Source organism: Poeciliopsis prolifica, unplaced genomic scaffold, assembly GCF_027474105.1.
Source record: "Poeciliopsis prolifica strain line A6 unplaced genomic scaffold, Auburn_PproV2 SCAFFOLD020, whole genome shotgun sequence".
Taxonomy (NCBI): Eukaryota; Metazoa; Chordata; class Actinopteri; order Cyprinodontiformes; family Poeciliidae; genus Poeciliopsis; species Poeciliopsis prolifica.
The window spans coordinates 6,830,944-6,843,153 of NW_026562395.1; the positions used below are offsets into that span (position 1 = coordinate 6,830,944).

At 41.1% G+C, this 12,210-nt stretch overlaps 1 protein-coding gene across 4 annotated transcripts in view; it reads left to right on the top strand.

Moving 5' to 3' along the window:
- Window positions 1–12,210, top strand: part of disp1 (dispatched homolog 1 (Drosophila)) — a 72,638-nt gene that overhangs the window by 15,426 nt on the left and 45,002 nt on the right. For all 4 annotated transcript variants that reach the window (XM_055044290.1, XM_055044289.1, XM_055044293.1 and 1 more), the window contains one exon: window positions 8,716–8,788. In XM_055044290.1, the coding sequence (XP_054900265.1) occupies window positions 8,754–8,788 (35 nt within the window). In that variant the 5' untranslated portion in view covers window positions 8,716–8,753. The remainder of the gene's footprint in view (window positions 1–8,715; window positions 8,789–12,210) is intronic.

The following is a 12,210-nucleotide window of genomic DNA, read 5'->3' on the forward strand; positions in this document are numbered from 1 at the left end:
GTCTCCACCTCAATACACCTACATCAAATAAGTAGCAGGACTCCAAAGAATCTCACTTCCTGCTGAGGAGGAGATTTAACCATTTGATTCGGGTGTATGGTTTAGGAGAGCATAACAGCTTTGCATCAAATACTTCTGCATGCACAGCTGCGACAAGAAAAACCCAACGGACTTACATGGCATAATAATGTTAATTTAACTTGGTATCAAAATGCAAGTTAAATAAGTCAAATATGACAAAAGACATTTTACTAATTAACGTAATGACTTGTAATTGGCCTTCTCTCTCTTTAAAAAAAAACTGCTGCTCTTTCTGAATCTCTGCCTTCAGGAAGACATCATAACACTCCTCTTTTAACTCTTTAACACCATTTTTACCAGTGTTTCACTGAGAAGTAGCTCCTGTAATGAGTTCAGCAGATGTGCAGTTGGACCAGGTGTTTGCTAATTGCTGCTGGCTAGTCTGAAGGAGCTGAGTGGGAGTGCTGCTCTCTGAGGCAGAAGCTTGGAAGCTTTGAAACTGCAGTTTTGTGGAGGAGCTTTGTCATCAAAGGCACAGCTAGGTCCACCCAGGTGTTTTTCACAGCTACTGGCTGCCATGGAAGACTAAAGAATTTCTCAAACATGCAGGAAAGAATTAAAGGAACACTCCAGGTATGTTTTTGATGAGAGAATAAAATTATAACATCATGTAAAACCCCAAAAAGTCATCTGTACATAAGACTTACTTGTTGATAACCATCCATTTACTTCACATGCACATTACTTTTCTTTTTTCCAAATAAAAAAGTTGCAGTTTGTGGTTTTAACATGACAAAATGTCAAAATAATAATAAAAAAAAAAATCCAGAGATACAAATACCTGGCATGGCACTGTTGGGGGAAATGTCTACTGTAAAAGGTTCAAAGACACCTGCTGCTTCACTACTCCCCCCTGCTTTTAAATGTGTAATCATAAGAAAAGAGTAATTGCCACAAAATGTTCTTCACCAAGCTCTATGAGTAGCAGTAATGGTTGTCATTAATAACGGAGTGTAATTTAATAGACAGACTGTATGCAGGAATCCCGTACAGTTTACTCCAACATGAGTTCCTGTTGGAGAGCACGGCGGCCTGGTCTCCGTCAGCTGTCAGCGGTCCTCGTACAGACCCGGCCTGCGCTGTGCCATCGGCTCTCTCACCGCAATCACAGCATGTTTATGGACCTCTGGAGGCTCCGCACTACAGCCTGGACTGCTGCGTCATTTTGTGGACTTAATTATGATTTGTGGACTTGATGCTTTTGGGGTCGGCCGCATTCTTTTTTTTTTTTTAAATTGACCAGCTCTTGGTGGGGTTAATGTCATTTTTATTCTGGCTACGGTGGATGTTTCCGTGACGTTGTCTTGAGCAATTTGAGACCTTCTCCCATCATCCCTGTCACCTTTGGAAGACGGTGTCCGGTGGAAGACAATTTACAAATCGATAAACAGTTCAGTGTTCCTTTTGATTTAAGAGTAAAGTTGGACAAGATGAGCTTGAAGTTTGAAAATGATCTCTATAAAAACATTGGCCTTGCTCCTATAATAACATCTGGATCTGGTTTTGGTCAGTACCCTTCCCAGAATACTGAAGCACAGTGGACTACCTCTTAGCTGAAGGTTGCCTAACGGCTTAATAATTGAGTTATTCCTCCTGATTCCCACAAATTCTTCAAAAGAATGGCTCACTATTAGAAAAAACTGCTGATTTCTGCTTCCTTTGCCCGTCTCTTGTGCCCATCCTCCCAACATTCTCTTTTGTTAGGGAAACAGGGCGCGCTTTGTTTTTGCAATTATCACTTGGGCCAAAACCACGTTTCTGAAGCCCAAAGGTCGCAACAACTTGCCCTTTGGGGTTCTGTTTAAGTGCCACTTAAGACCGCTACTGTAGCTAATCACAAGGATTTATGAAGTGTATCACCAAGAGCCCAGCAGACCGGAGAGCGGTTGCTGGCACCCTGCTAAGGTGTTATAAACTCTTTTCTTTTGTCTCAACTTTCTTTTCCATCTTCTGTTAAAGCTTCCGATTGATGGCAGCTGGTGAAATGTTCTTTGTTCTCCATTTGTTGACTCTGAAAGAAGGTCCGTTCCACTGCTGGCACAACCCTTTTCTTCCTCCTGCCGGTGCCGGTCATTCCCTAAACAGTCCGGCACAGAAAGCTTTAGATGGATCTTGAGGGGGCCCTTTACAGCTCCCTGATGCATCCAATCATGTTCCAGTGTGGTTCTTGTGAAGGCTTGGTATGTTTAGCATAATTCCATGTTCATGTCCAACCATTAGCTCTTCCAGTGTTTCTGGTAATTGGGAGTTTTCACCAGGACTTAATGGTGAGAGGTGTAGATTGGGTTTTGGGGAAAAAAAAAAAAAACTGAGTGGAAGAATGCAAGCTAACAGTGCTCTTGGTGAACTTCAGAGGCATGTACTATAAGATCCAGATGTTACCCCCCCATATCACCCATCCCCATTTCTTCCTTTTCTAGGCTCTAGTGGCCTTTATTGCACAGATTATTTATTTAAAAATATTATGTTTTAAATTTTATTTTCTTAATATTCCCCTTTTTAAAGATGAAAACAGGAACTCCTCATTAGCTCCTTGCCTTTTCCAGGGGAATACATCCGTCCCTTTGCTCCTCCTACTTTTGTTAGCCTCTTTAAATCTCTACCCGATAATGCCTTTAGTCTGGTTTGAGTGAACACAACAACAGGTCAGAGCTAATGAGCTCTTTGTGAGGAATGCAATGTATAGGCACCCCTCCACACACACACACACACACACACACACACACACACACACACACACACACACACACACACACACACACACACACACACACACTTCCCCCTCCACCCTGTGGCAAATGCCATACGCTTGGATACCTACAGCTTGGGGGTAGAGGGGACACACTTCCCATTAGATTCCTTAAAGAGGCCTGATTGGTTGAGAAGATGCCAAAGAGAAGTCAAAATCGCTTCAGATTCTGCCTGCTATGTGAATGCAGGAAGCAACGCTGCTGAAGAGGTTAAGTCAGATTGGGGGCCTGCAGTAAGAGGGGGAGAGTGGAATCGGGACTGCAATTATTTTTACCATTTGTTCACCTTCCTCACTTCTTTTCTCCTTCTAATCCCTCACTGTTCCCCTTATCCATAAGTGACCTTTGCCATGGGAGGTCGATATTGCGTTCCTGCAGGATGACCTTTGGTAATGAGAAGGTAGGTTAACGGGCGACCTGGAAGCACTTTGTCCCCATCTCCTGGGAACTCAAACAGTGAGCATACAAAGGCACACAGCAACAGCTGCTCCATCCCTTGCTCTTGTCTGGAAATAACAGGAACATAAACACCAACCACGTCCCCATGAGTGATGCGCTCGAGGTGTCATGGACGTCTACAGCAAAGAAGAGCTTCCCCGCAGCACTAAACATTTCGCGTGTGGGACAGAAAGTTTAGAGGTCTCATCTAATTGTAGCCCCTACTTCCATGTGTGTGCTGTGTCCTCTACATGACTGCAACCGAGACATTTTATCTCTTGATTCTGAACAGTTTAAGCAATATGGGCTTAAAGTTTTATCGTGATATTTTGTGGTAAATTTGGCTACATGAAACAAAAACAAAGATACAGTTCACACCCTCTTTTGTAATATGCTTCTAATGGACGCCAATCACATGTAGGCATGCACCGATCCACTTTTGTCACTTGTGACACTAAATCTCAGGTCTGAGGCCGATGTGACGTCTGTATCATATCAGCTGATACCTCAGTGCTGAATTGACTTCAAGCATTTCTATTTTTAAACACAAACATACATGTATTCAATTACAAACCTATTTTATAACTCTGCACCTGTACAGCACATTTAAATACATCAATAATCATGAGTCAAACTAGTAAAAACAACTCAACTTTATTTTGTTCAGTCAGTGCATTTAGGAGTCTAGCAGCCAATGTAAAATAAACAAATAACACAGTAGGTTGACTGCCTTGGTCAAGATGCAACAAACCTTCTTTTAGATGGTTGAAGTGGAATTCTAAGTATGATGTAAAATAAATATCACTCAGAGCGTAAAGAGTCGAATTAATTTGAATAAATCTGCCCTATTGGCATATTGTCCCAATATTTCATAGAATTTTTCTTCAGCATCAGGACTGATATAGATATTGATATTGGACTGGTGCATCTCCAGTCACAAGGTGAAGTGTGATTTATATCATTAAATTGTTCATAGTAATGTCATTTATTCATATTTTCAAATGTATTGATATTTATTGAAACTCTCTTTTAACAGACAATGGAGAAAATATCAAAACCAACAGTCCTACAACAATACAATACATTTTTACAAGTGCCCACCCCCAGTCACATTTGTTGAGTTCACAGTTAGCGGAGACAGGTCATATTCTCCCAGCATTTTGGTCAGGATCATCTGTATTTTTCTGAAGAATCCTTCTTTGCACAATCATCTCCAGAGTAGACCTCGGAGCAGAGCCTGCCTTCTTTGTCAGCCTGTCGAGCGTTTCAACAGGCTCTGATGAAACTGCTGGCCCAATAGATGATGGCAGAACAGATTACATTCTCCACAACAGGCTTATAGAAGATCTGCAACACAAGAACTCCAAGGACTGTCATAATCTCCCCAAAATGTACAGTCTGTTCTGCCTCTGCTTTTAACATCTCCACAGGGTAAATGGGGCCGCACACACATGCACAGCACACCTCGGAGGCACAACTTCTTTTTTTCCAGATGCATCTTCTGAACCTCTTGGCTGCAGATAAAGCATGGCTACAGTGTCCTTGTTGACCTGTAGCACATCTGCGATCATGAACTCTTGCATTCTCCATGCTTACTCCTTGGTTTGTTGGCATAACACATTGGAATAACTCAGCAGGCAGGTGTATTAGGTTGATGAATGCCCTTTATCCCGAGCAAGAAAGTTTGCTTTAAGTAGGTTAAATCAGGCAGCTCCAACAGTTAAAGTTATTATGAAAACTAAATTGTGATATGATTGTAAACCAACCTCTCTCCTCTCATCATGAGCCTATTTAGTTTAGTCACCATGGCCTGTTTAGTTTGCCCTTGCCTTTTTGGAGTCTCTCCCTGCACCGCTGCTTTCATCGCTGTAGATCTTTCATGCCGATACGCACATGTAATTTGACACAGGCTTAATTTCCCCCCACCTCTTCTCTTAAAATTCGACTTGTCCCATTGCAATTCACGTATCTAGCGAGAAATCACACAGCTGAAAAAAGACACAAGTGGAGACAGGAGCAGGTAGAGGTTTCTTGGCTGGCATTCAGTGTTTCACAAAGACGGCTAATCTACCTCTGTAGCGGGCCATGAAGTTCTTTTCTTTAACTTGAGAACCTGAGGGAAAAAAAAGACTCCCTGCCCTTTTTTACATGTACATTTATCACATATTGTATACCAGGGAAAATATTATGAAGGGCCAAGTACACACCAAAATATCTCCTAAAAAGTATTGATGTCATCTGCGGGTCCAAAAACTGTATAGTGGAAGCGGACTAGTTGAAGTGCAATATCAACATTGTTCTCCCAGTGCATTAAGACATAAAACACACCCACAAACTTCTGACCAGTCACACAACTTGATGAGTAGAAACAGCCTCCCTGTTTTTGTCGCTTTGGATGAAGCATAGGAAAGCCTTGGCCTGGTTAAAAACTGGCCCCCTTGTTTATGCTTTGCTTCTTCTAGAGAGTCTGGACCCTTGATTATTGAAGAACGGTTCCTGAGAAGTCCAGCTCAATGGGAGAAATCCTAGATGGAACACTTGAGTGAGATGAGAATTGAGTGGAATTGCATAGAAGGCAATTCTATCCAATTGCATTGGTATATATATATATATATAGATATCACTCTTAGAGTAAGAAGTAGGGCTTGTTCAGACTTCTTTGCTCTAAAACAATATTTTTATTTTCTCATCTGCTAATAACTGCATAGCATTTGAGACAACAAATGATTAGTTCCTTATTAATGTAATTGCATGTAGAAGTTACTTATACCCTTAAAGGTCCCACTCGTTTTTCAGGGCATAAAATATACAGCACTGACAAAGTACACACACAGAGTGGTGACAATGAAAGCAAGCAGGGCATGTTGAAAATTTATGTGACTAAAATATCAGATCAAATGGATAGTGGAGTGATGGAAACCACTGATGGTTTCGCGTCTTTAGGATGTAGTTCCCCTTAGGGCCTGGATACAGGCAGCTGTTGTGTTCCCTCCTACGGCAGGATGGCTCACAGCTGTTGTTACTGGTCCTCGAGATCCGGCAGATCGACACTGGGGTGGACTTCAACACCAACCTGATTCCGCTCATTCTGAGTTGGGAAAAGACAGCGGGGTTTGTTTGGCTATGGGTGGACCTCAAACCGATGCAGGAAGTTTAAAAACCCACATTGTAACTTATCACTTCTATGCATGGGTGTGATGCTAACCTTTGGGAATGCAGAAAAGAGATATCTTGTGAAGTGGGTGAGTGTCTGAGGCTGAAGAAACGAGCCTGACTTTACAACAGCAATACAGCTTCTCTGTCACATAGAACTAACCTGCGAAAGGGACAGGAATATACCAGATTTCAGAGCTGTCTTGTCTGTCTAGAAGTGGCTTTCACTCAGAGGAAATGAGTCTACGATACACAGGCATTGCTCAAATTCCTCCCCTTGTCATCGCTGCTAAAGCAAATAATGGCTTAGGGGGAAGGATTCTGCCACTGAATCAACAGATTGTTTGTATCTTCACAGACTCAAAGGGAACATTTTCAGGATTCTGAAAAGGTTACCGCTTTTTTTCCCAAAGGAGATGATTGCTTGCCTCACTGAATCCATGGGGTTTCAGCATCTCAGTTCGAGGAGATGCAAGAATTTCACCTCTCGGGATCGTGGTGACTCGTTTAAAAGACACTGGACATTGGATAATTTGCTGCAAACCTAGGAATACCAGCAATGTGACTTCCATTCAGACTTGGATAATATCAGCATGGCAGCAGTATTGTTTTTTTTTTTTTTTTTACAGTGACATGGTTACATGTTCATTGTAAGCCACATCAATTTGAGACAGGAGGTCAACAAGAGTAGAACATTAGGGTTTCAGTTTTTAAAGGAAAACATTTTGGACAATTAAGGGGTCAAGATTTAAAACCAGATATGTTTCAGTGCAAACTCTAACACATTAGCTTAACAAAATAGGTTCCTTGAGGCTGGTTCTATGTTTTCAATGTTACATAACATATTTTTAAATTGTTTTCTCGTAAAGCATCTATCTGAATTTGGCTCTTGATTTCCAGCCTTTTGTCTTTTTTTGGTTTGGATAACCTTTCCTCAGACTGGGAGGACAGGTTGAAATTTAAGCCTTGTTTCTGGGTAAAGAAACTACCTTTGACCTGAGGTCATTCCTCTAAATTGGGTAAAAGTTCCTCTTTTTTTTCCCCCTCCTGTCCATATTGAATTCTAAAACTGTGGCCAGCTCTCTCTTCTCCATATCGACACACCTCAGTAATTGGTGATGTGGACCATATGTTTGGCTTGAATGGCCTTCTGTTCTGTAAAGCCATTAGACATAGTCAAAGATATATTATATCCTTGTTATTGGGCTACCTATCGCTGGCTGGGTAGCCATCACGGTTAGAGGGATTAAGCCGCCCAGTCCTGTTTCCGTTTTCCTGGCCTTCTCATATGGTGGATCTGTCAAATCAAACACTTTACTTCAAGACACAATGGATATAGATTTGTCATTGTGGGTAATCTTCACAGTTAAATGGCCTGCTTGGAACTTTTTAGCAAAGCAGGGGTCTGAGGTGGGTGTATGACCTTTCAGCTGGATGGGGTTGAGTGAAAACGCTTGCATCTTTTGGGAACTTGTGTTTTATGGGGTCAGAGCTTAGGTTGTTGACTTGCCATCCGGCGCTGGTCTTTTCGCTCCTTTACCATTGCGTGCCTTGGTGGTCTCAGTCATGTCACACGGCATAAAATTGAGAAGTTCACTATTTAAGTTCAGCAATTTTAGTTTGCTCATGGAAATGGTCTTTCATGTTTTGTTGGACTAAGCTGACCCAAATGGGGTTCAAACCCAGAGTTAATCGAGGCATGATGTAAAGGCTTTGAAATAGATTTGTAAAGTCAAATTATAATGAGTCTTTCAGTTGTCTCTATAATTAATGCTAACTGGCTATTTTGAAAGACAAACCCAAACATGGTTATGGGTTATGTCCAAGTCTGCTGACATTGATGCATTTAAGGTTTTTTTTAATGGTTTTATTGGCTCTGGTAGCCTTTGTTTGAGAGTGGTTAGACAGGAAAGTAGGTAATCAGAGAGGGGGAAGACATGCGGCAAAGGTCATGAGGTGAGGAATCAAACCTGTGAAGGCTGCGTCCAGGACTAAGGCTTCCTTATGTGCTTTACCCCTGCGCCACCACAGCAGCCCGTATTCAAGATTTTTAAAGAATTAAAATGTTTGTGTGTTCAATCTGACCGATTTTTAGTGGTGCTTATTTTCTCTGCTTATGTAGTGGATGCATTTTCCTCTTGGTGAAACCCGAGCTCTCTGCTTTTTTAAGTACTATTGATTGACGTAATAACTTGCGGAGTATAAATGGTAACACTTCAAACTTGATCAAATTATGAACACCTGTATTTGAAAACAGAAAAGAGCCAGAATATTCTCTTTGTTTTTTCCACAGATCCAAATGTGAAAGCCTCAGCTGGTCTGAACACATGAATGCATGCAGAGAATGTTCCAGTGTCATGTTGCAGGTGAGACACACTGACACAAAACAAAATCCCTTTCACCAGACATATACCACATAGGTCAATATGCAATGATAACATTTTTTGATCACAATCTGGAGAATGGCCTTCATTTTCCCCCCCCTTGATTTCAGAACATTGTCACAATAATAAACATCTTTATATCGATCTGGATCAATTCATCTTTTCTATGTAAACAGTATTAGCTAAATGAATGTTTGTATGGAGTGTGTGAAAAGGGGCTGCTTATGACTCTTTTCTATCAAAAACTCTCTTGCTTCAGGAAATTGACCATATCATTTAGGCATGTGGCAAGATTTTCCATTTCCTATCCAAAAATATCTACAGTCTTGACGTTCTTACTGCTTGTAGTCTTGCCTCTCTACAGTCTGGTCGTCTACGAGTCACAGTTTGAGATTACGACGATGGCAGTTAACCTTTGGCTATTATTGTGGGCATTGCGACGTCCTTAGCTACAATAATATTGAAAACTGTAGCACACACTCATTATGGTTGTCACGTGACCAAAAAATAAACCTGTGGCTCATGAGAAATACTCGGCTGTTTCTTGTTGTATTTTTTGCTGACAGTCTGTTTAAAATGAGTCAGCTGTTTCACGTACCAATGCAGATGACTGACATAAATTTATTTTGAAGCCAAATTTATTTTTGATGAATTCAGTAAGTAAGTAGGATCGTTGTGTGGAGTATTGTAATACCTTGTTTCTCTGTTCTTTATAGGGTAAAACTTTGAGTCTGTTAAGTTAACATTAGCCAGCCTGCAGTCTGCTGCTAAACAGACATGTCTCTTATTATACTATTATGACTAAATTACTTAAAATGTTCACAAAAACAAACCACTGCTGTTACTGGTCTCTAACGGACCAGAATACTCCAATTTTAGGTTCAGTTAAACAACCTAAAAATGTTTTTGTAAGCTAAATGACAGAAAATCAAATGAGAACAAATATTATTTTTGATTTATCTTGTTCAATTAAAAGAACCCCCACACATACCTCCCCCCCCCAAAAAAAAACTAGAGTGGAAGGTCACACCACTGAAGAAGGAGCAGAAGCAGAGCTGACTTGTAGTACAAATGCTGTCTTTGAACTAGAGCCACAATCAAATTGAAAAACCCATGTTTGAATAGGCTTTCATATATTCATTCTGACAGACTTGTCTTGACATCATCTTGTGAACAGCCCTTTAAAAGCCCGTTATTATGAAACTGACATAAAATCCGCCCCCTCCTCTCCTATGTGCTGGAAAAGTCAGACCCCTTTCATCAATGCCCCTTAATCACAAGCAGCCTAATAAAGAAAACATGCAAGGAGTCAAGAGCCGCTGCTGGTCTTCCTCCTTTCACCATGCCTGTCTGGCAGGTCCAGACAAGCATGCTGTAACCAAAAAAAAAAAAAAAAAAAACCGCTGAAGATGTTTATTCTTCACCTGGCAACAGCTGGGTCACTGAGCCAGGTAGCAATATTTACCTCCAGCGCTGTCTGAACAGACTATCCAAAGCTGGAAATAAAAACATTTTTCAGTTCGCTTCTGGCAGCACTGATGTGTAAATTGTGGGGCAATTCTCCTCTCAAAACATGTTAGATGATGCGTGATTACAGCAGCGTCAGGGTTGTGTGGTCATTTGCAAATTTTCTGTAGCACAATAATACAGAATCCAGGGTGATCTGGATCTTGTTGCTTTTTTTATTTTTTAAACGTGATTTCATAATGTGGCAGAAGTCTGACGTCCAGGAAGCAGTGGAGAATTGGACGCTCAGGGAATCACCAGCACAAACGCATACAGATATACACTGTTCTGCTAAAATCTTTCTTCCTTAGTTTTTGTGACACACAAACTAAATGGTTACTTCTGTCCAACGGAGGACTTTGTGTTCCATCCATTTTAGCAACTGCATTTATGCCTAACATAGACATTTTCCCCCAAACCATTACCAGTGTATTCTTAGTACCTCTAAATTGAACAACTGTGAATCTTTAAACCTAACTAGTGGAGCTTATGAAATCCAATTTTTTTTTCTTGTGTGTGTGGTCGATCACATGTCCAAATATATGTGGCATGTAAAAACCCCGAATAGAAATGCAAGCAACCTAGAAATACCCCGTATTCACAGTAGAGGCATGTAGCGAGTGTGCTCAGAGTTTGCGGAAGTGAACGTGGATGATAATGGTGGAGAGATTTTAAAGTTGCCACCAAGCGCCTGGAGATTAACAATTTAATCCATATTATTGTCCACCATGGTTGCTGTTTTTCTTCATGCTTCCACCTATCAGGACACACAATAGTGACGTTGAGTTGGCACCACATATTCAAGTGGCTCGGGTCGCATTTGTAAAAGTCCGATCTGTGCTTTTCAAACTGACGTAGCAAAATCAGACACAGGTCGCGTAAGGCCAGAATATTTTTACTCGAGTCACTTCAGCTTGCAATGTGAACATAACCCAAATCTCAGACCTAAATTTGGTGGAATTTCAAAGTAGCCAGTGAATTAATTCTCACAAAAAGTGAAATTTGTTTAAAAAAAAATTTTAAAAATCAAGATAAATGAGAACATATGGCAACTCAAGGGATTCAGAGTAGGGGTTTAACCATTAGTACTAATGACACTTGCTCTCACTGAAACATTTGGGTCTGTAACCAATGACTGATTCACCCTCCCCGCTCCTCCCTGGCAGCTGTGTTGACCGTCTCGTGCATGGGAACCCTTGATTACGGGGCTGACTGTACTTTTTGGTCCGAGTCTGGCAGCCGGTTCACCGCTCGTCCTGCCGCCAGCACGCACGCAGCACCCAGGCCTCCGCTTTGATCATGGCGCGTTGTAAACGACCGCTGCTCCATCACCCCATGCCTCGGGTCATGCACCGGGCTTTATTGGCCTAATGAATGCCTCGGCAATGTTTATCTGTGCTGTAACGGGTCTGACTGAAAACGCCTCTGGCAGCCAGTTCGTGTCCAACAAGCTCACACTTTGGCAGACAGTCGTGCGGCGTGTGCTTCATTAGAAGCCTCAGCTGTGATGGCCGCAGATCATTTCTTCATTAAAGTTTATGATTTGTTGATTTTAGTAATCTGTTGTGTGATTGTTTGGAGAACATTAGAAAACCAGCGCTCCTTCGGTTAATAGGATACAGGTGTTCTAAAATGACATCAGCTCAGATCTTACTGAGGTTTTGCTAAAATATAATTATATATACACATATATATTTTTTGACCTTTTGAAAAAACATCCAGATGTGATTTATGATGAATTTTTCTCTGAGTAATGAATAAAATGTATTAACATATAATGAAAAACTGCAAATGTTTTGGACTGTGTAAATAATATTTCTCAAGTGATCAATAACAGATGCTTGAATTGGATGCATTATGGGCATCAGAGTTTAATAAATACTGGAGTTGGCATTGAG